The sequence below is a fragment of the Phaethon lepturus genome, unplaced genomic scaffold (genome assembly GCF_000687285.1).
Source record: "Phaethon lepturus isolate BGI_N335 unplaced genomic scaffold, ASM68728v1 scaffold55084, whole genome shotgun sequence".
In the NCBI taxonomy this organism is placed as follows: Eukaryota; Metazoa; Chordata; class Aves; order Phaethontiformes; family Phaethontidae; genus Phaethon; species Phaethon lepturus.
Genome location: NW_010535143.1, coordinates 3,033 through 26,080, shown reverse-complemented (window position 1 = coordinate 26,080; position 23,048 = coordinate 3,033). Strand labels below are relative to the sequence as shown.

The following is a 23,048-nucleotide window of genomic DNA, read 5'->3' as shown; positions in this document are numbered from 1 at the left end:
ACCAAGGGAAGTAATTCCGAGTAAAATTTCAAACTTTTTTTTCTTTCCTTGACAAATTAAAAAATAGAAATATTTCATTTCACCAAACCCCTGAAGTGTTTCATTTCAGTCATTAAGAAAAGCAAGGGAAATGAAGGGTTAGACTTCAAAGAAAGTGCCTGGGGACGGTTCCCGTTTAGTGGCTCAGGGAGTGGAGCCCTCATTCAGGATGGAGGAGACCCTGCTCCAACTCTTTCCTCTCCTGGAGAGGATTTGAACACGCTTGTCTTGCTTCCCAGCACGGTTTGCTAGGAACAGGCTATTTTAGGTGAAAAATGAGTTGGAGGAGGCATGGGCTAAATGTAAAAACAAAAGCAAGCAATGCTGAAAAAAACTCTTTTTTGCTTTCAAGCTGCAATTTGGAAAATGAAACTGGAAGCCTTGCTTGTTAGTAACATTCGTGAACACTGTTTAAAGGAAAGGTCAATATTATATATCAATTTTGGGTGATTTTGTCACAATGGAAATTCATGTCTCCCTGTATTTTAAAAGTCCAGTTTTATTAGCATGTATTTTAAGATGTAATACTTTTACATGCACAGCATAAATCGTTGAGAGCTGTGCAAGTGGCCTGCTCATTAGGACACACATAAATGCTTAAGAAGTACCACTAAACTGGTGTATTCTTACTTGCTGTAGCTCTTGTCTCTGCCTCCAAATTAACCTCTTTTCAGAAAATTAATAAATCCAGAGCAGGGTTGTTACATGAACCGAACGTTTTACAGTTTTCAGTGATAACTACTTGGCCTGAAGACGGGGACCGGAATGCCTCCTTGCGGCACTGTCTCAGCAGGTTTTGGTGACTAGCACCTTTTGGGATTGTGTCAGGATCCTGAGTTGGCTGGGCAGCCCATGTTTTTTTTTGAAGTCTGCAGTCTTCACGTCGGGTTCCTCTGTGTAGCGTTTGATGGGATGTGGTCAGTACTACACATGCATTAATGCCAGTCTAAATTGCTATCATCTTTATGTTCTGACTGCAGGTCACTAGATGGCCGGCTGCAAGTATCTCACAGGAAAGGTCTTCCCCATGTGATCTACTGCCGGCTGTGGCGGTGGCCAGACCTTCATAGCCACCATGAGCTGCGTGCCATGGAGATGTGCGAGTATGCCTTTAACATGAAGAAGGATGAAGTCTGTGTGAATCCGTATCATTACCAAAGAGTGGAAACCCCAGGTACTGCTGGCCCTGTGTGTGGATACCTCAGTGTCTTGGTACCAGCAAAAGGGATTTATAAGTGCATTTCAAAATTGAATAAAGCAGCAGGCGTAGGGTTTTAAAACCAAAGTGTATCTATTATTGATGATAATCGCTTACTGTATGCAGTAGAATAATTTATGAATCCGCACTCAGGGGGAAAATACCATTTTAAATCGAAAAAATCCAAGTTGAGCAGGTTGCATTGTTGCCAGATTCCTAATGTGGCATTGCGTGTGTGTAAAAAATTCACACACATAGTGGGTACAAGCATGAACTATGACAGCATTTTCTGCATCCCTGATTGTTAGTATTAAGGCTAAACTTACTGTTAAGTTGAAGTAGATCTAAGAATAGCTCTCAGCACAACTGAACTTCCTGTTCTGAAGTCTTCCCCTGCCTCTGAAAGAGACTTTCCTCTGGAACCGCAGATACTTCTGCTGCGTGTCAGCACAAATCTGCAGAATCAGTCTGGATGTTTACGCTAATCATACCTTGCCATTTCATTTTATGTGAAATTTATTCCTTTTGAATCATGTGGTATAACTTCTCTTAAATGGTTTTTCAAGAAGACCCGTTTGTTTGCCTTAGAAGGGGCAGACAGACTAGGTGTGTTCAGATAAGCGGGTATCGCATCCCCAGCCGAGATATGTTAAGAATAGCATCTTTAACTGCTGCTGTTATTTCAGAAGCAAGTATCAAATTGTGTCCCTTAATTAGCAACTTTGGTGTTGGAGGTATCTAAGGGTGTTACTCCAAACTGGTTTCTCTTCATTTTCTAGGGTTTCAGTCATTTTGTTTTAAAGCTGATCTATTTTTTCCCTTTCCATTTGTGCAGTGTTACCTCCAGTGCTGGTGCCTCGGCACACAGAGATCCCAGCTGAGTTCCCGCCGTTAGACGATTATAGTCATTCTATTCCAGAGAACACTAACTTCCCAGCAGGTATCGAGCCACAGAGCAACTACATTCCAGGTACCGTATATCTTCCATGCAGCGAGCGGAGGGAAAAGGCTCATATTGCACAGTAAATCATGTCTCTGTATGCCAGGGTGGAAAGTCTTTCTTTCCGTTGTTACTCTGAAGCTAAGGAGTGGGAACCTACGTAAAAATAGATGAAAGCTGTAAATGTAGACACACAACAGTGCTGTTTATAGTTTGGTTTGGCTTATTTTCTTTAAACTCACCTCTTCCCTTCAGTAGTACATACAGTTTACTGTGAAATCTAAAGCTGAATGCTCCATTAGCAAGTTTAGATTTGAATGAAATTCAGCCATTTTAATTTGAGTAAGACTCTTTACATTTCTGATGGAATTGAGCTCTTCTGTTTATGTATCTCTTTTACAAGCAATTTACACCTTATTTGCATGGACAAGCTATGCAGCTGCACACCAGGAAAGGAAAAATATGTGGACAGAAAACTGTCTACATGGCTTAAAGTTTTATGGGACTGAAAATCCAGATTTTTTTGTTTCCTCTCTCCTCTGTTATTCACAAATATGCTATGACTGTCATCCTGGTTGTGCCAGCTCCTCCTTTCAGCAGCTCGAGGAAGAAAAGTAATAAAGAAATTTAGCTCTTTGTGAATAACAAAGTGGTTTTGTGTCTAAAATCCACACTTTGCATCCAGTTGGAATGACAGTATGATCATTTTATGCCTCTAGAGACACCTCCTCCAGGCTATTTGAGTGAGGATGGAGAAACTAGTGACCACCAGATGAACCCCAGCATGGATGCAGGTAAGTCATCTTTTGCCGTTTGCTGCAGCTTTCCAGGTCATATCAGAGACTCTTTTAAAAAAAGTTTTTCTTTGAGGCACTGAAGATCAGATAGCAGTTTGAGGTGTTTTATCTCTGTAGGAGTGTAAATGTAGCCTGACATCTCATGTAAAGCACAGGGCTATATGTTTCAGAGCTGCTGATGAAAGGTACAGCATGCTTCTGTTCTCCCCAACATCCATCATTAGATACTACTAAGCAGGAGCCTGAAACAGTGGACACACCTCTAAGGACGATAGTTTGTGCTGTGTTTGTGTCCACGCATCTGCATGCACATGAAAATTTTCCACGTAGCTGGCACTTTCCTGTAGATGCATTTTTCTGATTGCTTTGTTGTTTACATACTTAAATGTCCAGTTTAACTATATTTGAAATGACCACTAGCAGATTTGTTTTTAAATGGGTGTATCATTTAGCGGATATATCCCAAAGAGAGTTGAGAGTCTGGGTTCTCTCTCATTGCCAAGAAAACTAGGTTTAGAATGAGCAGCCTTAGTGTTCATGCTAACCTGTATCAAGACTTTAAAATTAAATCTGCAGGTCTCATCTTTCTGGGAATGACTGTTTAAGGCATCTTACTGATCTCAGTGGTGTCACTGCTTGTAAGAATCACTGTATCAGACTCCAAATTTGTAAAATGTTTGCTTGAAAAGCAAAAACACATCCTTGGTTAGAAGGGTTGACGCTTTACAAGAGCGCTATACCTGGCACTTACAGATAGACAGACATACAAAACCTAATTAATGCAAATACTGCACACAAATATCTTGGTTTCTGTGCATGTCTTCAGCCATGGAGCATACGTGGGATGCTAAAAGAGGGATGACTGATTTGCAGTCTTTCACCGCAGTTATACAGATGGAGGAAGGCAGTGTGGGTTTGTTTGTCTACATCAAGCATAAGCCCATTGACACAATCTATTTTAGTGCATACAATTATTGGTAATGTGGTTGACATGGAATGTATGTATGGCTTTTTGGAAAGTGGACTGGAATAGGATTGGTCTGGAAGATGCTATAAATACCCAATTTATATTCAAATGCTGTATCCCTTTCTTCAGAAGTCATGGGCTTCTCTCTTTATAGAAAAACAAATTTTAAAGAAACCAGCCAAACTCAGTGTGAGAGTAAAAGAAAAAATGGGCTGCACCATTTGTCTGCATCCACATGGCATCCAGAGACTGTGGAAATTGCTCTGGACAGCCGAGTGCAGATATTTGAAACATATGTACAGAATTTGTGGACCAAATTGGAATGATTTGGGATAAAATTCTGACAGTTGCTTGGTCAGTTCTGTGTAGTTTGATCCAATACTCCGTTGTCCCAAAACCAGTAAGATTTGTTGATACAAAGTGGTATGGTTTTGGCTGTTACAAGGACGTTTTGTGCCTAGCAATGTAAAATTAAGCTCTTTAAATGCCCAGCTAATTCGGTTTGACTGTAACTGTCATGATGGTACCTGGAGTTGTGATAACCGCAAGTGAAAGTAAAACAGACAACTGCATGCTCAGTTTTGAAATTTAATGGGTTAAGCTTAAGTGAATGCATTATGAAGACCCTTAGCAGTATTGCAGATGTAGCAAGTTGATACAAGTGATAGCTTTTGGAAGTTCATGTAAACAGTAATCAAAATCAGAGAAGCTGCTGGTGTCACTAAATGAGACTTAAGTGAGAAGTGGGTTATCCCTCCAACAAGCCTGGGCAGCACCGAAGATTTTGTGCAAGTGTTTTTCCTTGTGCAGATGCCATACTAATAATAATGTCTTGATTTTCAGGTTCTCCAAACTTATCGCCAAACCCTATGTCTCCAGCACACAATAATCTGGGTAAGCATGTGATCTTGAGAACTGTGTGTAATTAGAGTCAAGATAGTGACATTTTAATGACGATATTTCTTGAGGTTGCGCACTTTCGATGAGGTTGTGAGCACTGTTGATGTTCCTTTCCGCTAATCCTGTGATAACAGTGATTCATAGTAACTCCATATGAAATAAAGAAACCTGAATTTATATCAGAGAGTTAAATAAACAAGAAATGTTAGCAGACACATAGCAGAAAGAATGAGTGAAGGGCTGCAGCAAAAATACACTTGTTTCACTACATGAGTTTGCAAGGAACGTGTCCATCTGTTTTGCTGGTGGTTTTGTGTGCTTATATTTTTAAAGGACACAGATTAAGGTTAAATTTTTGTCTCCTGGAAAGTTAATTTGTAAATTTGTAGTGCTTACTGGTCTCTCTTACAATATACCACAGTGTCTTGCAATTATTTTAGTATTTATTAACTTGGTGTTATATTCATTACAGGGCAAATGGTGCTATCCTCATATCATGGGCAGGGGGCTGAGGTTCAAAGCAACAGATTTGCCTGCGCTGCTTCGTCAGCTCAGGCAATCATCTACTTGATTGAAGGGCAGCAAATGAATTTCATCCTCATGTAAACCCAGCTCAGGAGCAAACCCACGTCCCCAGCAGAGCAAGTTGTGCAGTTACATGGCACAAATAGGCATGGCCTTGAGGGTTTGAGTGGCAGTGGCTGGGGACTCTGAACAAAACGACGAGTGCTGAGGGGCATCCCTAGACCGCATAGGGACAAAGCAGCCCGGAGCCCTCACATCCCAGTGCCCTAAACCACTGGAACAACTGATGGCCCAGGGTGTGTAAGTGAGCATGGTCCGAGCAGAGCAAAGTGGAGGAGGCTAGCTGGTTGGTGTGCGGTTGGAGAGTCCAAATAAATTGAGAGAGGGCAGGAACGCTAGCGTATGGAGATGTGCAGATATTATCGACCTCATGACCTCAGGACCTCAACCTTAGTTGACACCAGAGGTGCTTGTGGGGTCTTATGCTTAAACAAGCCTGGAGGAATGTTGTAGGTAAGATGCACAAACCGCACATGCACTGCAGGATTTTTCTGACTGACCAGCCAGTTGGTTTTCTTCACAGAATCACAGAAGAAAAATCTTCAAGCAAACTCAAGTTATGCTGCAGTCTTGAGTTATCTTTCCCCCACCTAACTCCATCCTGCGCACCAGGAGGATAATCCAGCCCTAAGTGCTATACTAGACCACTGATGTCACTGATTCACTCCATAACCTGTAGACAGTAAACAGGAGGAAAGCTGAAGAAGGAATAGCAGTTGAACAGAGCCTTTACCTTTGAAATATTACTAGAGGTTTTGTGGCTGTCTCTGAACCTGTTATCTTCTCAAATGGCTATGCCCTTTATTTGCATACCTATAGACGTAAAAGGTCTGATCTTCATCAGTTTGAGCTCTTACGCTATTTGAAACTGCTCTCAATGGTCTGTCATAAAAAGCACTCATAGCTCTGGCTAGCTGCAGGATCAGTTCTCTAAATGTTCATTAAGCCAGCAGACAGCGGCCACTTGAGATTACTCTCAAATAACCATAGCTGTAAAGTTGACATATGCTTTTAATCCTGGCACAGGGTACTTTGACACTACTCCAAAATTTGTTAGTCATTGGCTGACTTGTGGATATCTTGGGGCTGTTGAAGGGAGGGTTTCTTTTCTCTTCTTTTTTTTTTTTTGCCTTTTTTTTTCCCCAAACCATGGAATATGTTGCCACAGTGCCTCTAAATTTTTATTTGCTTTAACTATTAAAGCCTAAGAAGAGAATACATGGCTGACATTTTTATTTCCTTTTTTTCTTTTTTGTTTGAATCCATTATGCTCCAGTGTGTTGCCAGGAATTGATGAGAATTTCTAGCATTTTTTTTTCAACCTAAAAATAAAAAGCCAATTACATGTAACAAAACCAACCTGGCAAGTTGACTGTGGCATCTGCCTTACATAAGGAAGAAAGGAGTTTCTAGGAAAGAGGCCCCAATGCATATCCTTTCTAACAAGGACACTGGTTATTAACACATGCTGCTCTGCTGATGGGCCTGTCAGATGTCTAATGTGCTGTCTGGTGACAAAAACTAAGTAGGAGCAGGCGAAGCTGGGTTAACCACATGGAATCTCTTTGTAGTCTAAGGAGCAGACATCAGAAAAGCATTTTAACTTACCAACATTAAAAGATACCTTTAAGTTTTGCAAAACAAATATGTATTGCTCTTAGGCAAGAGCTTCCACAAATTAAGAACTTCTTGTCCCTTTAAAAAATTTTATTGTAGATTTTTGCATGTGAGGAAGCTACAAAACAATAAATGAAATGGCATGTAGCTGAGCAACTCTTAAAACTGTCAAATGACAAAACTGTCATCATCGGTACCTTGTTGACCACACATCTAAAGTGAGGAGCTGCTTATAGCAGTGTAGGTGGAAACTCCAGCAGCCCAGAAAGGGGTTGCACAGGCCGTGAGAGCAGAACTTTTTCTCAGCTTTGCAGGGTCTCTTCTCCAGTTAGACAGAAGTTAGTTGGTGGCTGGTGACCCGCAGTGCTCCTGCTTTTGCTGTGCTATATAATTCTGTGGATAAGCAGAACACTCCAGTGTCTAGGGCTGTACTTTGATCAGCAGAAGTTTAGTCAGGCTTTCTCTGTGTGTCTGCTAAGAAAATTGAATAGAAATTAAAAAAAACACAACAGTGTGCAATGAGGAAAATTATCAGCAAGCTCTCGGCAGCAGAGTGCAGTAGGTTTTTGGAGTTTTGCCATTAAGAAAATAATGTCACAGTATTGATGTCCATTTATTTGACCAGAACTACCTGAAGCTTTTAAGACAGTTTACTTCGTGTAAGCTGAACTTTGGACTTAAATCCCACGGCCATATTCCGGAGAATTACGAAGGCAATAAATTAGCATGAGGCAAACCAGCTAAGACAATAGAAGCTGGGTTGGTTTGAGGTGCAAGGTATGCATTTCAGCATAAAGCCCTAAGGCTGTAATAGGGGGTTGAAGGAACTCACAGAGTTTCATCTTTCCATTCACAGGCACAAAAGTGTTGCAAGGTGTAACATACTGGGGTTTGGTTTGGTTTTTTTTTTTTCCTTTCAGCTTGTGCGTTTGAAGTGGTAGCATTCTAGTTTTGGTCCAACCTTTTGGTCGTCAAATTTTCAGTTGTCAAACATAAGCGTTAAATGGAAGTTATAGATATCCGATGATCTCTTCTGTATTACTGAAATATGAACTGGAGAAAATACAGAAAATAACCAAAATGAAAGGATTGTTGCCAGCATTATGTGGACATTCAGAATGAAGTCAGGGAGTTTACGCTGGCCAAGGGCCAGGCCTGAGGTTGCGTGCATATTGTTATTTTGGAGTGAGGCAGTCCCTTAGTGTACAGGAAAACCATTGTCAGTGTTTTCCCCCCCCAAAAGACTTGACGCAAAAGCTGTAAGTGAAATAAGCACATACCCTATGGTCAAATCCATCAGTCACATAAGCCTCTGTTACTCTTTATGTTGAAACTCTATTTCCCAAAGCAGTGAAAAAGACAGCCCTTCTCAAAGTACAGAGGGGAAGGGAGCGTGCACACCTATTTCTTTTAACGTTTTTGAGGAGGGAGTTAGAATTAACGTGGCTGTGACTAAGACGGTGGGATAACATATATCAGTCACTTCTGATATACATTGCGTATCAAATACATTAACTGCAAGTAGGATAATGACCGCTCTTACGCTTGGAGCACACATTGTAGAGCGTGCAAAGCAGCCAGCAGATTTTTTTTCCTCTGCAGCTGAACAGATAGTACTTTCATCTTGTAGGGAAGATGCAGTATGGGTAGCATCCCAGTACTCGGTGGACACTTGTGAAAGCAGAGCTGTAGTGTGTCCCAGCTGAGCTTGTATGGAGATGATTCAGGCAGGATTTGCTTGGTTTTAATGCATCATGTTTTAGTTGATTGTGTACCCCCTCAGGATTCTTTGGCTGTAGCAGAGCTACATTCTCTTACTTTCCCCCAAACAGTAAATCCATAAATTGAAAATTAATATTCAGGGCAGCTCTAACACAAGAGGAAACTTGCCCATCCCATGACAGCTTAGGCTGAAGCCTCAGACCACAAATCATAGGAGAAAGCAGCATCGTTAAAAGTTTGGTTGCAATTTTTAGAGACAAGTTTTTCTTCAAAATAGGATTTGTTGGTTTGTGTCTTTCCTGAAGTTGCAAATAAGCCGGAAATAAAATTTCCGTAGATCCTTCTGTGGGGAATCCACAGTTCCCTTGAGTCGCAACCAAGCGGAGGTGGTTTCTGAAGGAAAGGACCATGAAACCATAGAGAGCAATACAGGCTTCGTTGTGTTTGTAACTTGAATAGTGCCAACCTGAGGGCATTACTTAAGGAGCAACAAAACTTGATTTGGTTTTTCTGGAGCTGAGCAGCCTTTCAATTAGAAAGGCACTCGCTGTGGAATAAGAGCACAGTCGTGTGGAACACGGTCTGTTTTCTAAGTGGGTGGACACACCTTAAAGAGCCTGATTAGTGCTGGTATTTGCTGTCCCTCTATACAAATTGCGCTGGAGTCGTGTGAGGCCCTGAGGCAGATGTGATGTGCACGGATTAGTGCTGCAGGCCACAACTGCTAACTGATGAAATGAGGCTGCTACTGGAGAAATATGCCTGATGTGGCAATGTCCAGTGGGACAACCAAATGTGTCATGTAAGAGAAAAAGGCAGAGACAGTAAACTTCTGTGACTCCTGGATGTGTTCGGTATCATCTGTGCATGTCAGGGGAGGGGCTTGCTTTAAGCTATAAAATTGGTTAAAATGTGAAGAAAAGGCAGTATGCTTACCAGATCTCTTAAATTGCCGTAGTGACCCCGGTTCTGTTGAGCTGCCTTCTCTTAGCTTTCGCTTGGAGCACTATGTCCTTTTCCGTAAGAGGAGGATAGGCTTTTTCTCTTATGGGTGTAACGTATAAGAGATATAACATATAACATCTCTTATAGGAGAGCAGGAACATTGGGCTTTGCTTGTAATAGAGCATTTTTCTTTCACATGATATTATTAAGGAAAGAGATTGTGAAAGAAGCTGGGAATGGGAATAAGCTTCGAAATTCACAGACTTTGAAGATCTGCTCAGGATTAGAGAGTTCCCCAGACGCACTTTTATTCAGTTCTTATTTGCTGTCAGCAAAGCCTGTAACAAAGCAGAAACCAAAGGTTTTTTTCGATTATTAGCTACTTTGGGAACTCGTACACTGCAGTAACGGAGAGGAAACCAGCATGTCTTTTGGCTAAAGCCAGGCTGCCCCAACTTGTTTCTGAAAGTTATGGAGTAACAGCAGGTACCAGATGAGAAATGACTCTGAAACCTCTGTAGAGACACTCTCTTTAGCATGAGAGGAGGCTGGGATGGTAAAAACCTGTTTTTCATTTTTTGGAGCTGATCTCTTAAGTCTCAGATTCACCTAAGCCTTGCAGGAGCAAGAGATGGGAAAGCCCACAGAAAAAACTGCGTTTTGCTGCTTGATGTTAACTGTTTGGCCAGATGGGAAGCTGCGCTGTTCTGCTTTCAAGCACCATTTCAGTGGGGATGAAGTGATAAATTGAGAGGAGGACTGGAGGGAATTCTTCTTTTGCTTTTATTTCTTGCATTGCATGTGGAGAATAGAGCACTTATCAATTAGCTCGGTCTGCTTTCTACTTCCTCTGCTCAGCAGATTCTTGGCTTACAGCAGGACTGGGCACAATCTAGTGCAGTATTTCCAAGAATATTTGACTAGTGCCTTCCTCTGTAGAAATCTCATTGGCTTCAGTGGGAGCAGTTAAATCATTCGATGCCATTTGAATGTCCCACCTTTCATGCGTATGAAGTATTGTCTTCTGAGGCTGCCTCAGCCTGCTCATGAACTTCGGTCCTTTCGCTTTGGTCCACAGGCTGAATCAAACCATAACCCAAATAAAAGAGATGTGTCATCATCTATTGGGGATTTTCTTTTGAAAATTTGAGATCAAATGGACTGGAAGAAAGGATCTAATTTTTAAATTACTTTGATGCCAGTGTTACATACAATTCGGTGCATATTGCAGACAACTCTACTGGTTTCATCAGTGCCAGAGACATCATAACAGAGTCAGTAAGAATGAAAGCTGGACTTGCTGGCTACTTGGTGTAAGTGCACAGCATTAGTGTTCTGGACACCTGTGTTATTGAAAGCAGGTTTGTGGTCTACTCTTTCTAAGGTTTTCTGCTTCTTCCTCTTCTTTTCTCTTTTTAGGGTACTGGCTACTACAGTGATCCCACATTTCATAATACAGCTAGGTTTATTTTTAAAGTTTTCTCCAAGTATGAAGATAGTTAAGTGAGACCCCACTTGCTAAGTGACTAATATCTTTGACTATTTGTGATTGTTCCATGTGCCAAAGGCTTCAGGGGTGATGTAACTTTCTAGCTGCGGTCCATTAAAATCTGTCAAGTAATTAAAGCTTGATGGTTAAAGTGAGCCCAAGGAATGAAGCAGAACAATATTTCAAAATGGTTGCTCTTTTTCATCTCCCTTAGTCCTCCTGAGGGCCTGTGACTCATTTTGCTTTTTATTTTGTGCAGATCTGCAGCCTGTTACATACTGCGAGCCAGCTTTCTGGTGCTCGATATCCTACTATGAACTCAACCAGCGAGTGGGAGAGACCTTCCATGCCTCCCAGCCCTCTATGACTGTGGATGGTTTCACTGACCCATCTAATTCTGAACGCTTCTGCCTTGGTTTACTGTCTAATGTGAACAGAAATGCGGCAGTGGAACTCACAAGACGACACATTGGTAATTTCTATTTCCTTGTTTTCATCAGTGTCTTTCAACGTGGAAGGTGGAGACCTACATGTGGAGCTTTTTATTTACCTAATCAGCATGCAGCTTGGTCAGTTTTAGAACACTGCAATGTTTGAATATCCGTGGTGTTTCAGCAGGCTAATCTGCCATAAACGAACACTAACTGTATTTTTTCGCAAAAGTATGATTAAAAAATGCACTGAGGAACACTAAGATTGCTGCATGTAATAGACGGAGACAGAATTTAAGCTTTTACGCACACTCTTCTGAACTATATTTGGATGGATATTAGTGGTAATTTTGTGTATTCCTGCTCCCTCCTGCACTATTTTTTTTTTCTAGTTGACTGCTCTTTTATAAATGGGAATTTAGTTTCTTGATTTTCATCTCAATTTCCACTTTTCCTGCTTACACTACAGGGTAACATTCAATTTTTTGTTTTCAGTTAAGCTTGCACTAAATAGAATATCCCAGATTTATGCAATTTTAATAAAAGGCAAAAGTTCTTATGCTTTGCTGTGTTTGTGTTGACTTCTATCAAAAAAGAACATGCTTTTTGTCCTAATTTTGATCCCCTTTATATCCTTTCCTGAACAGTAAACTTTCATACGGGAGGATCTTTCCTTACTTGTTTCTAAAATGATTTCTAGCACCAAAAAAAACCCAACCATAAAAAACCCACCAAGATTCAGAAATAAGTCTTTAAATTGAGCGGGCTCTTTATGCTCTATGGAAGAATGAAAGCAAGATATTCAACTAGGAATGTAAGACCACAGCAAATGTTTATTTGAGCAACAAAGATGTATTCCTGAAATTTGTTTCTTTACTAACTGAGATTTTAATAATTTCTGTGAACTCTTACAGGAAATGTATGCTTGTCCTTGTATACAGTGTAATCTCACGCAAAAGGCAATGATTTGAAAATGTTGTATAATTTAATTCCAAATCACTAAGTAAATAAACAAACAGTTGTATCCAGCTGTGATGACTTTCAGAAAAGTTTGAAAACCATATGTTAACTGGTAGAACATCCATATGGAAAATATCAGAGGCATGTATGTTTGGAGTAAGCAGGCTGAGAGGTGGTAAATTTATGCACTCCAGGCTGTGATTGACAATGAGGCCGGAGAGTGCAATTCTGACTCTATAAATTGGTCCTCCTGCCTTCCTCAGCTTAAGTCACTCACAGAGCAAGTTTATTGCTCCCTAATGGGCTTACCCAGTGGGCCAAAAGAGGTGGTTTTCATTTTCCATCATTCATAGTTTAGCTGCTTTTTTAGAGCTCTCTCATGCAGAGGTTATCTACGTCTTTACCAGCTCTTCTTGCAGATTTTGCAGATGAATGCTCTAAGCTAAACCAAAACTGTGCCATGTGTTTTCTAGGAAGAGGAGTAAGACTCTACTACATTGGCGGCGAGGTGTTTGCTGAGTGCCTTAGTGACAGTGCCATTTTTGTCCAGTCTCCCAACTGCAACCAACGCTACGGCTGGCACCCAGCGACAGTTTGCAAGATTCCACCAGGTAAGGAAGTACTCCCTATCTGTGATCTTACACAAGCTTCACCTTTTGCAAACAGGGACTTGCTATGGAAAGCGAGCTCTGTGTCAAGGTAGGCATGGATTTGCTGTCCTCCCTTCCTGACAATAATCAGAAACTTTTACCCTATTATAAGCAACCTCACAACTTGAGCAGGGCATTTTTTATAGCATGAAGGATGAAGGTACTGATAAAGGAGGCTACTATGTATGCTCAACAATTGTTTGCACTCCATTCATACAAGTAGGAAGAAACAGTTCTTCAGGATCAAAGCAGAACTAAGAGCAAACTCTGCCACTTGTTCTGTGCAGTGTTTTATCAGTCCATTACGGTAATTATCTGATAGTCATGTTTAGAATTCTGTTTGTACCTTTAAGTAAAAGAATATAAAGTAAGAAATTTTTCTTAATTTAGATTCGTCCATAAAAGAATTAAATTGTTACTTTTTTCTGTTCTGTACTAAAACTTTCCCCTTGCTTTGTGAATTGGTTTTATTCTAGGGAAATCACATCTGCAGACACCTTGTTGTTCTGGTTACAGCAAACATATGTCTAAAGTATGCTGAAAGATTACAGGAGAATTTATTCTATCTAAGAAGAAAACACTTTTTTTGTTATATACACGTAAGAGCTAGGATAAGAGGATGCCATTCGAAAGGGAATTTAGCTTCTCAGCTAGGCTTACAAAAGCTGAATTTTTTTACAGTTAAAAGTACATCTATATTTAAAAAACAAACTTTTTTTATTTATAAATATTTGAATAAAGATTGTCTTTCTTTTAAGAGATCCATACACTGCAAGTTCTGGCCCATCTTAACGGGTTTCCTTTCTCAGATGCTTAGGAAGCAGCTGCCAGTGTTGCAAACATGACTTAAGTCTCCAGCCACATCACAAGAGTCCGCCCTGGCTGGAATCAACATCTGAAGACATAAACAACCCACATTTCCGCTGTAGATTCATCTAAGGCACATTTTTTGGACTCCAACTCTCCCCACTTCTGCCACAATCTTTGGCCGCCTTCTCAGACTCATCTTCAAATCTTTGCTGGGTTTGAAGCAATTTCTTCATCCTCTTGTTGAAAAGATCAAGTCGTACCCGCTCCTCCCAGGCACAGTTGTGGAAAGACCCGTTCCCATCCAGTCCTGAAGTCTGAACAGCTTGGCAGTCTGATCCTGATCAAGTTTTTTCTCTCCTTGCCATCGCTCTTCCTCTGTGCTCAGCCTGGCCCTGGTGCTCTCACCCTTCTTATTTCTCCCCACCCTTAGACTGCAATATGCCTGACAGAGCTTCCCTTCAAACTCTCTGTAAGATACACGGCTCTTGGGCTGTGCTCTTTTATGGTCACAAAAATGAGCAGTTGTTTCTGCAGCTGCTGAGCTGTTGCATGCGGTTATGCTTTGGTATACACAGTTCGACCCAAAACAGATGACAGTATGAGTCCAGCCCAAGAGAGTAGGCTCAGAAGTGATTTTAGCAAAATACAATTCATCACAGTCCAAATGGTGGTTTTTCAGATTTGGCCCATATGTAATCCCAAATGAGCATTAGTTGCATGCCAAGTTTCAGAGTTTAACTTGTTTATGGTTATCTGGGAGAAAGTAAGCATAGCAACACCTCTTGTTAAGAGTTGTGTATCTATTTATTTATTTATTTAAACTATGAATGCTGTTGTTACTTTCACCTTTATCACCTAAAAACAGTTGAATAAGTAGTTCTCAGTCTTTTAGCTGGGACTAAACATTGGGGGGAAATTCCAGTTTATAAGGAAAGTTCTTTGGCACATGATAGTTAAATTTAAGAGAGGATTATAGCAGAATCAGCTCTGCCACGAGCCTTTTTAACCTGATAACTGGTTTCTGGCTTGCCAGAGTGGTTTCGCTTTAGAACTTCTCCATTACTTTTACTGACAGACACTGTAAATCCAACACCAGTGAGTTCCTGTTTTCAGCCTGTACATTCCTTTCTTTCAGGCCCCGTAGCGACTGCTGTTGGTAAGTGTTACAGTCATAGATAGGCTTTTAAATTACAGTATGAGGGGAATGATTATAAAGGAGATAGAAGGAGGTTCCACATAAGGATCCCAAGTCTGGTCTCGCAGATCGCAATCTGCTGTGTGGGCACTGGCATTCATCGTTCTCTGTCCTGTAACATGGTTTGCTTCCTTTTCAGCATATGAGCTGTGGAAATGTGGCAACCTTGATTCCTTTTTGTGAAATGCTGTGTTTAGATAATCTGTGTATAGTATCACCTGCTCTGAGGATGTGGGAAAGCAGCCTTGAGTTTCTTTCCATCCTCAGAAAGAAATGGATTTCTTAATCTAGTTAAGCTAATGCCTTGTTCTTGTCATGTTCTTTTTTTTTCACAGGATGTAACTTGAAGATTTTTAACAACCAGGAATTTGCCGCTCTCTTGGCTCAGTCTGTAAATCAGGGCTTCGAAGCTGTGTATCAGCTGACCAGGATGTGCACAATTCGAATGAGCTTTGTCAAGGGATGGGGAGCAGAATACAGGTCAGGCCTTTCGAATGAAACTTTGCGGTATGCTTGTGCTTGCCATTGCCACTCCTGTACTGCACAGCCTAGGACAGTGTTCTGCAAAGCTTCTTTACTCAGCTTTTAAGATGGGGGGAATTAGCACAGTGTCTCTTCACTAACGCAGGTAGGTTGTAGTTCTTGAGAATGTGTTGATCTCGTCTTTTGTTTTTCCCATCCTAGTTGTGTAAAAAATACACCGTGTGATATACCTGGATGACTGCGTGTATTTCGTCACAGTGTTGACTCTTGTAAAACCAAGAGCTTTACCTGAGCACAGTAGATAAATCCAGATGGCCTGTGTGGGAACTATTAGATCTAATTTTAAGGAAAAAAAAAAGTATATTTGATAGTTTGAGTGTCTTACGACTACATTGTTATCAGGACAGGATCTGTGTGAGTGCTTCCTAAGAGATACGGGTTAGGTTCGATGCTTTTATCAGGGACTAATGGGATTAAAATAAAAGCAGATTGGCTTGAAAATTTATATTTGGAAGAACTGTTAGAGTTGCTGCAAAATTATAGTTAAATCTCCTCATCCTTTCCTTAGTACTTGTCATAAGGCAATTGCTTAAATGTGACTAGAGGCAATGGGAGACACAGGGTTACTGTTTTTCCCAGTGAATATTGAAGATAAAAAAGGAGATGCAGTAGGGTCTGATGTTTGGGATCAATGATGTGGTTATTCTGACAACACGGGGACAGTGGAGACCATGTGAGGGACGAACTGCTCCATCCCCTGTGCGGCTGCCGCTCCACTGCGTTAGCAAGCAAACGACCCTAAGTAGGAGAGGGAGCGAAATCAGTGTTTAATAGCGTAAGTAGGGGAGACAAAGTTCATTGGAAAATGAATGTTGTTTTATGAGAGAGAAAGCTGGCAAGGATTTAAGCCAAATGTGATTTTTAAATACTTACTTGACTGTGTACCCTTTAAATCTGTGGCCTTATTTGAAAATCTGGGGGCAGTGCCTGCCTCCCGGAGCAGCGAGGCTGTCTGCCGATGCTCCCCTTGCACAGCTGCCTGCAGCAGACGGGGGAGATGCCATAGTATCAGCTGGAGCCTGCGCCCGGCACATTGCTCTCCCACTTTCTTCATTTCTCCAGATGTTTGGAGTCCATTTTGTTTTGAAATTGTCCTGCACCCGGGCCAGAGCATTTCAGCCCTTGGCTCGCAGCCACAGCTCGTAATGAAATCCAGATGAGCATGACTTACGGAAAGTCAACTATCTCATTAGAGTATTGTAGTCAGTGAAACCCTACGCGCACGCTGACCGGGCCGAAGCTGCGCTCTCGCTCCTTCATTTCCTTGCCACAAAATACTACATCTGATTGCCTTTGTCAGAGCACGTTTATTTGTTGAGCTGATTCGTATATGGGAACGTTACTGCGGGAGCTGCATCCAGAGCACCGTTCCAGTGATTTCTGGTTCAGCTGCTTAGCCTTTTGAGCAGGCTAATTGGTGGGGTGTTTAGTGCTCTTGTGTGCCAGGGATTTGGTGGAGGGGAGCAGGGGAGAAGCCAATTGCATAAGCAGCCCGTGATACAGAGGTTCTCCTCTGTCTGGCGAGAGCCCGGTGGAACAAGCTGAAGGCATGGAGAGCTTTGAGGGTTCGCCTGCCTGAAAGGCTGGAGCCGATGTGGTGGTTGTCTGGGTGGGAAGGCAGAAGGAAGTTTGCCGTGATGGATTTGCACAGGGCGGAAGCGGGGCAGCCCCACAGGTAGTGGTTTTCTGTACGGCATTGCTGGGACAGTTGTTGGACTGCACAGCATTAGGCTGGTCGCAGACAGCAAAGGGGAATGCTCTGTGTAAATTGCAAAATAAGACTTTATTTTTTTTCTGGGACCTGAGAGGTTTGTATGCTTGTCCGAAGCTGACAGAGTGACAGGTGCTCTGCTCTCCCTGCCCTGCAGTCCTCCCCCAAACAGTTCACGAGACACCCTTTAATGCAAAACACTTACCACGAAGCCGCTGTACAGGACAAGCCCTGCCCCTGCGCCCACTCCGGGGCATCGCCTGGCCTGCCAGCTCCCGTCAGCCGCGCCCGAGCCGGGAATGGGTGGGGTGCCTCCAGGGACAGGCTTCCATTTTCAGTTCAAAGGATGAGAGACACAGATTCATCAGCAGAATGGGTTGCAGCCCTTGGCCAAAGCCTTGCGGATCCGTACCCCAGAGCCCCGCTCCTCCACCCTGCGGCAAAGGGCCAGGGATGGCGTTGGGAGCGCAAGGGTGGCCCCGCGGAGCAGAGGGACTATCCCTTCGGGAAGGGTCCCCTTTTGAGCAGCAGCTTCTCCCTGGGCCCCCGCAGGCTTTGTCTTCTCTCTCCCACAGATTCCAAGGACAGCTTCTGTGGGAAATGAGGGTGTAAAACAAGGCTGTTTCCAGGCTATTTCTCTCTCTTCGTAATCCTCCTCCTCCACAGCAGCTGTCCTGCCTCTCTGCCTGGGACAAGACTCCTGCCATCCCTCGGCAGAGGAGGGAGAGCCCCTTGCCCTGTGCCCGGGCCTCCCTTCCCTTCCTTTCCTCCCCATCTCTTCCTTCTTTACCATCTGGAAACACCCCATGGAGTCTGGCCTCAGGGAGAATAACGGAGAGGCAGAGAGGAGAGGGGGAAGGTGTTTTATGGCAGGGGAAGGTAAAAGCTCGGTGTGCGCTGACCCAGCAAGGCATACCCCTCTCTACTCTCTGGCCACAGCCACCAACTCTTGAGGGATTTTTAAAACACGTGGTTTAATACCATCTTTCTGTTTTCCTGATAGGTTTTGCAACTTTTTACACTCCGCAGCATTTCTGCTTGTTTTGAGGCAGCTGATCAAATGCAAATCTGCTGGAGTGCCCCATACACAACACGTGTAGTGTAGGCTTCAAACCGCCAGCGCATCCTCCCAAGCTCTGCGAAAAGGATGCTCCGCGGCAGCTCTGGCCGCATGAGGGGAGAGGGCTCCATGGGCTGCAGGAGGATCTGAATGGCTGAGGGGTGACCTCTCCCCATCACTTCCATGTCCCACTAAAGCCTAAAGATATGGTGAAAGAGAGTATCTGGGTCTTATAGACAGAGAAATTTAACATATTTAGTAAACTGCTTACATTGCTATCTAGTTAGGAGAGGTAAGGTCTGCAAAAGAAAACTGAAGAGCATTGCGTAGATAAACACCTTTGCTTTTCCTCAGGGAGTCAGATGCTGCCTGTTTTCAGGAATCTGAGTAGTAAATAGGTTATATAGTGACTTTCTCCTTTGGCATCATAAGAAATGTAAAAAGAAAAGGTAGGGGTTTTGAAAGAAGTTGGTAGCATAGGCCAAAAGAGTCTTATAAAGGAGAGAGACATTCCTTTGGCCCCACACGCAAGACTATTGTCTAAGCAGGAAAGAATGCTTCAGTAGCTGTAAAACTTTTTCACATTTGTAAAGTTTTCTAAGTCACATTTATGTTCTTTCTTTTCTTCTCTCCCCCCCCAACCCCCTTCTTTCTTGTAGGCGGCAGACTGTGACCAGTACTCCCTGCTGGATTGAACTGCATCTGAACGGTCCTTTGCAGTGGCTGGACAAGGTCCTTACACAGATGGGCTCCCCCAGTATTCGTTGTTCCAGTGTCTCCTAAGGAAACACCTCCTGGGGATGGGTGGGGGGAACTAAGACTCTGGAAAATGGAATTGGCTTAACCCTTAGCAAAATGCATACTGCATAGTAAACAAATTCCCAGTTCCTGAAGTGATGAGGAAAAAAAAATCTGCTTTAAAAAAAAAGTGGGATTTATTTGTTTTGTTTAAACTAAATATCCATGTAAGCCACTTCCACTGAAACTGTTAGCACTTTGGCTACAATGCTCTGGGCCATTGCAGTTAGAATTTGAAGCTGAAGTTCATCATGATAAAAAAACGGACTTTGTTTCAGCGGAGAGAAGCCAGTGCTCTGCCTCCAGCCGCGTGGTGCCTGTCTGGCCGCTCGCTCCGTGCTGTCGTGAGCACACAGGAGCCACCGATGGCTGGGAGGAAACTTTCCATTTGCCTCACACAACTCCAGGCTCGTGTCATGCAGCACCTCTGAAAAGCCAGATAACCGTGGGACTTTGGGACGACTCTTGCTGATGCATTCCTGTCGCCATCCACCTGATCCACGCCTGTCCTCCCTGGGATTGCAGCAGGAGGGGGAAAAGGAAGCATTTAAAGCACACACAAGAACTAATTCCCCCAGTAAGGATCCCAAAAGGAATGAATTTCCCATGCTGGACTGCTAAGAAGGAGGCAGAGTCTCGCTTCATGCCTGAGGGATGCAGCTGACACCCTGATGGGTCTCAGACTGGATTGATGTGAAGCAAAAGGCCAAACTTAAGGCTCCTTCTGATATTGCTGCAGCGACTTTTGACTTGAGCTGCTCACAGACGGACATTTGTCGTGTGGGGAGCTCTGGCTGGATAAGTTAAGCCTTCGTTATTGTGCAGTCTATTTGCATTAACTACAGAGAGTTTGTATTCTATTTTCTCAGTATGTTGAATGGTATCTGCCACTTCTGAAGTCTTAGGGGCTTAGTGAATTCAGTGTCCAGGTCTGCTCTAGTGATGGAATTGAACAGGCCCTTGCTGCCATTTTCAGAATATGCAATTTAATAGGTTATCCCATGCTGTCACACGTGACTGCGCATGAACCAGGACATCTCAGACACAAAAGCCCTCTGTTTCAAACGTACTTCAGCTGATTAAAATGCTCTGAGATGTGTTTTTGCCTGGAGAAATTGGGAGAGTGTGTATTTACTTGTATTATAAAGAGTTCATTTTAAACATACATGCTCCAGACTGTTTAATGTTTTTTTTTTTCCCTGCAGCAACTGTCATGGCAAACAACTTCCACAACTGGAAAAAAACTCTTAGCACTTGTTTTTATCGTTCAAATTTGCCAAATAAGTCTCATAACTTTGTCAGTGCTATCCAATTATCTGTTTCTTTATATCTGCATATCGTACGCATTTGTGCTAAAATATTAGAAGGGGGAGGGGAGAAAGTGATAATCAGTTTCCTATGGAAATCTTTTTTTCTTCCTTTTTCCTATGCAAAAGACAAACGCGCAAGCTAGATCTGGCTCTGGGAAGGACAGACTCGGATGGCCCCTACAATGGTCTGTGTTAAGGCTTTAGTCCCGCAAACTTCTGTGATCCCAGATGCGAACGCGAGCGGCCCCACCGAGTTCGGCGGAAGTTTTCCTGCGTGCCAGGTTGAGGTTTGCAGCTTCAGAGCACCCTGGTCCCACGATGGGGCACCGACTTGTAATGTCCTTACAAACACTTACTGGGAATTTCCATGTACCCGCCTGTCTATAGAGAGAGGCTTTTCTGATGTGCTTGCTCCTTTGAGACCGCTCTGTTTATCAACCCCACCGCTTGGTTTGCAAAAAACCCAACACTTTTGGACCTGAGGCATCGGCAAGACCGGGTACGAGGTGCCCCTTGTTCGGTGGACACAGGAACAGCTGATCTGAAAGGCTCATTGCTGGTGTTTGTTTTACCAGGCAAATGAAAGGATGCTTTAGAAGGGAGTTTTCTTCCAGAAACAAGAAAGGACATTTTTTGTATATGAAATTTAAATTCTGAAGATGACTTTCGGTGGTGGATGTGCTCCTGAACGATACAGGCACTTTTGAATATCCTCTTGCAGAATTTTGACTGGAGCTTTCACTGTGCAACACGGCTTGTATCGTAGTGCTGGAGGTTTTCTAGGATTTTTAAATTTTATTTTAGTTTTTGCAATGTGTCTGATTTTAGTTAAATCTCTGATTGCATGGACTTGTGCAATAAGAGCATCTGTATAAAATAGTTATTTTCTAGCCACTTCAAAAGTAGGTCTGTCTGTCATTGTGGATTGATTTGGCATATATTTTCAGATGCAGGCTTCTAACATAGTTGCAAACAAAAATTTGTCCTGACTTTTGTGGAAGTATTTGACTTGCTGTTTTAGCGAGAGAGGGGGAAAAAACCTGCAATGTAAAATGACGCTGAGTTTCCTCCCTGAGTTTCTCTGAGTCCTGTTTGCTGATTTTAGCGAACAAACTTTTCATTGCCCACATAATCGTGGAGGAAGTCGGACTCTGTGGTGCCTTGTGCATTAGCAACAAAAACGACATCTTAAATTCCAGTATCAGAGAGCTCATTACACACGACGGTGTGTGCAGGAACCCGGCCTGACCCAGAGGCTACAAGCTGGAATAAACCCTAACTTTGATATGAAGTTTGCACACAGAATCGCCGCCTCAGCCAAACCAAGAATTGGACCTGGATTTCCACTATCACCCAGATTTCTATTTTCTGCTTGATGAAGGATAACGAATTGCTAGCTGTTATTAAGAGATGCCTTTTGAAAAACACGATTCAGATGATACATAAAAACTTTGGCTAATCTCACCTCATCATGCCTTAAGTAAAATGACTTCAAATGGAAAATGTAAGCTGGTCTAGCGGTGCAGTTAGCTAAAATTGAGAAGATTATCTCCACTAAAGTATTAATTTCCTCTCCTCCCCTTTGTTTGCCTTCTCACTAATTCATAAAAGCTTTACGGTTTCTAAAGTTGCCTTATAAAGTCAAATGGAAAGTCCTGTACCATGCAACAAATGAAAAGATGAAGGTTGGGGAAGGGGTGTGATCCAAGGGGCGTTGCGGCCGAGCTTCCTTTGATGTTGCACAGTTGATGTGGATCATACAGATGAAAGCGAACTCCCCCATCAGAGCTGAAACGTGCTTAATCGCGCCGTTCGTGTGGACACTAACGAAAGGGAAGAGGCGGCGTTCGGCTGTAGATTATTGCAGGCAGCGGTGCCCCAGAGGTGCACATGGCTTCTTCTTGTTTTTACTTTTTTTCTAAAACTTTATTAAAGTAGCTTTGATATGTAGCACAAATGTATGCAATCAACCATGCCCTAGCTTAGATTACATATCTGTACTGGAATATCTTCTCATTTAATGGTAGTCTTGGCTAGTTTTTCCAGGATTTCATACATTTTTGTTACTAGTAGAGAGTCACTAGCAGGAACTTTGACTCTTTTTAATTGGTGTAGCCATACACAAGGGCCTGGCTGCTGGCAGATGATATTGTTGGCCTTGTGGTTTTAAATGACTGTGGTGATTTTTTTTTTTTATTATTAATATTAATGTATTGAACTGAATTGCAGTTTGTATTTTGTGTTAAGCTTGTCTTAGAAGTAATCCAGTGCTGTCCATTTGATTTAATTGCCAGGAATCGGCATGCATACGAACAAAGATGGAGAAATCTAATCATAACAGATGTCCCCAAAGCTCTGGCTACCCATACGCGCCATGAAAA

At 42.5% G+C, this 23,048-nt stretch overlaps 1 protein-coding gene across 2 annotated transcripts; it reads left to right on the top strand.

The window, feature by feature from the left end:
- Positions 1 to 1,023: 1,023 nt before the first annotated feature.
- On the top strand, positions 1,024 to 19,546 carry LOC104619719 (mothers against decapentaplegic homolog 3). 2 transcript variants are annotated; one of them, XM_010285702.1, is made up of 8 exons: positions 1,024 to 1,213; positions 2,073 to 2,207; positions 2,897 to 2,971; positions 4,785 to 4,835; positions 11,459 to 11,671; positions 13,064 to 13,201; positions 15,581 to 15,725; positions 19,219 to 19,546. In XM_010285702.1, exons 1-8 carry the CDS (start codon positions 1,129 to 1,131, stop codon positions 19,340 to 19,342), a joined length of 966 nt encoding a protein of 321 aa, XP_010284004.1. In that variant the 5' UTR covers positions 1,024 to 1,128; the 3' UTR covers positions 19,343 to 19,546. The 2 variants fall into 2 exon arrangements, with proteins under 2 accessions (XP_010284004.1, XP_010284005.1); XM_010285703.1 differs by having other exon boundaries at positions 1,027 to 1,213; positions 2,073 to 2,212; positions 2,899 to 2,971.
- The last annotated feature ends 3,502 nt before the right edge of the window (positions 19,547 to 23,048 follow it).

Coding starts and splice junctions, on each gene's coding strand:
- LOC104619719 (XM_010285703.1), top strand. CDS start 1,129: ATGGAGATGTGCGAGTATGCCTTTAACATGAAGAAGGATGAAGTCTGT. Junction 2,972..4,784: donor GAACCCCAGCATGGATGCAG/GTAAGTCATCTT, acceptor CTTGATTTTCAG/GTTCTCCAAACTTATCGCCA. Junction 11,672..13,063: donor ACTCACAAGACGACACATTG/GTAATTTCTATT, acceptor TGTGTTTTCTAG/GAAGAGGAGTAAGACTCTAC.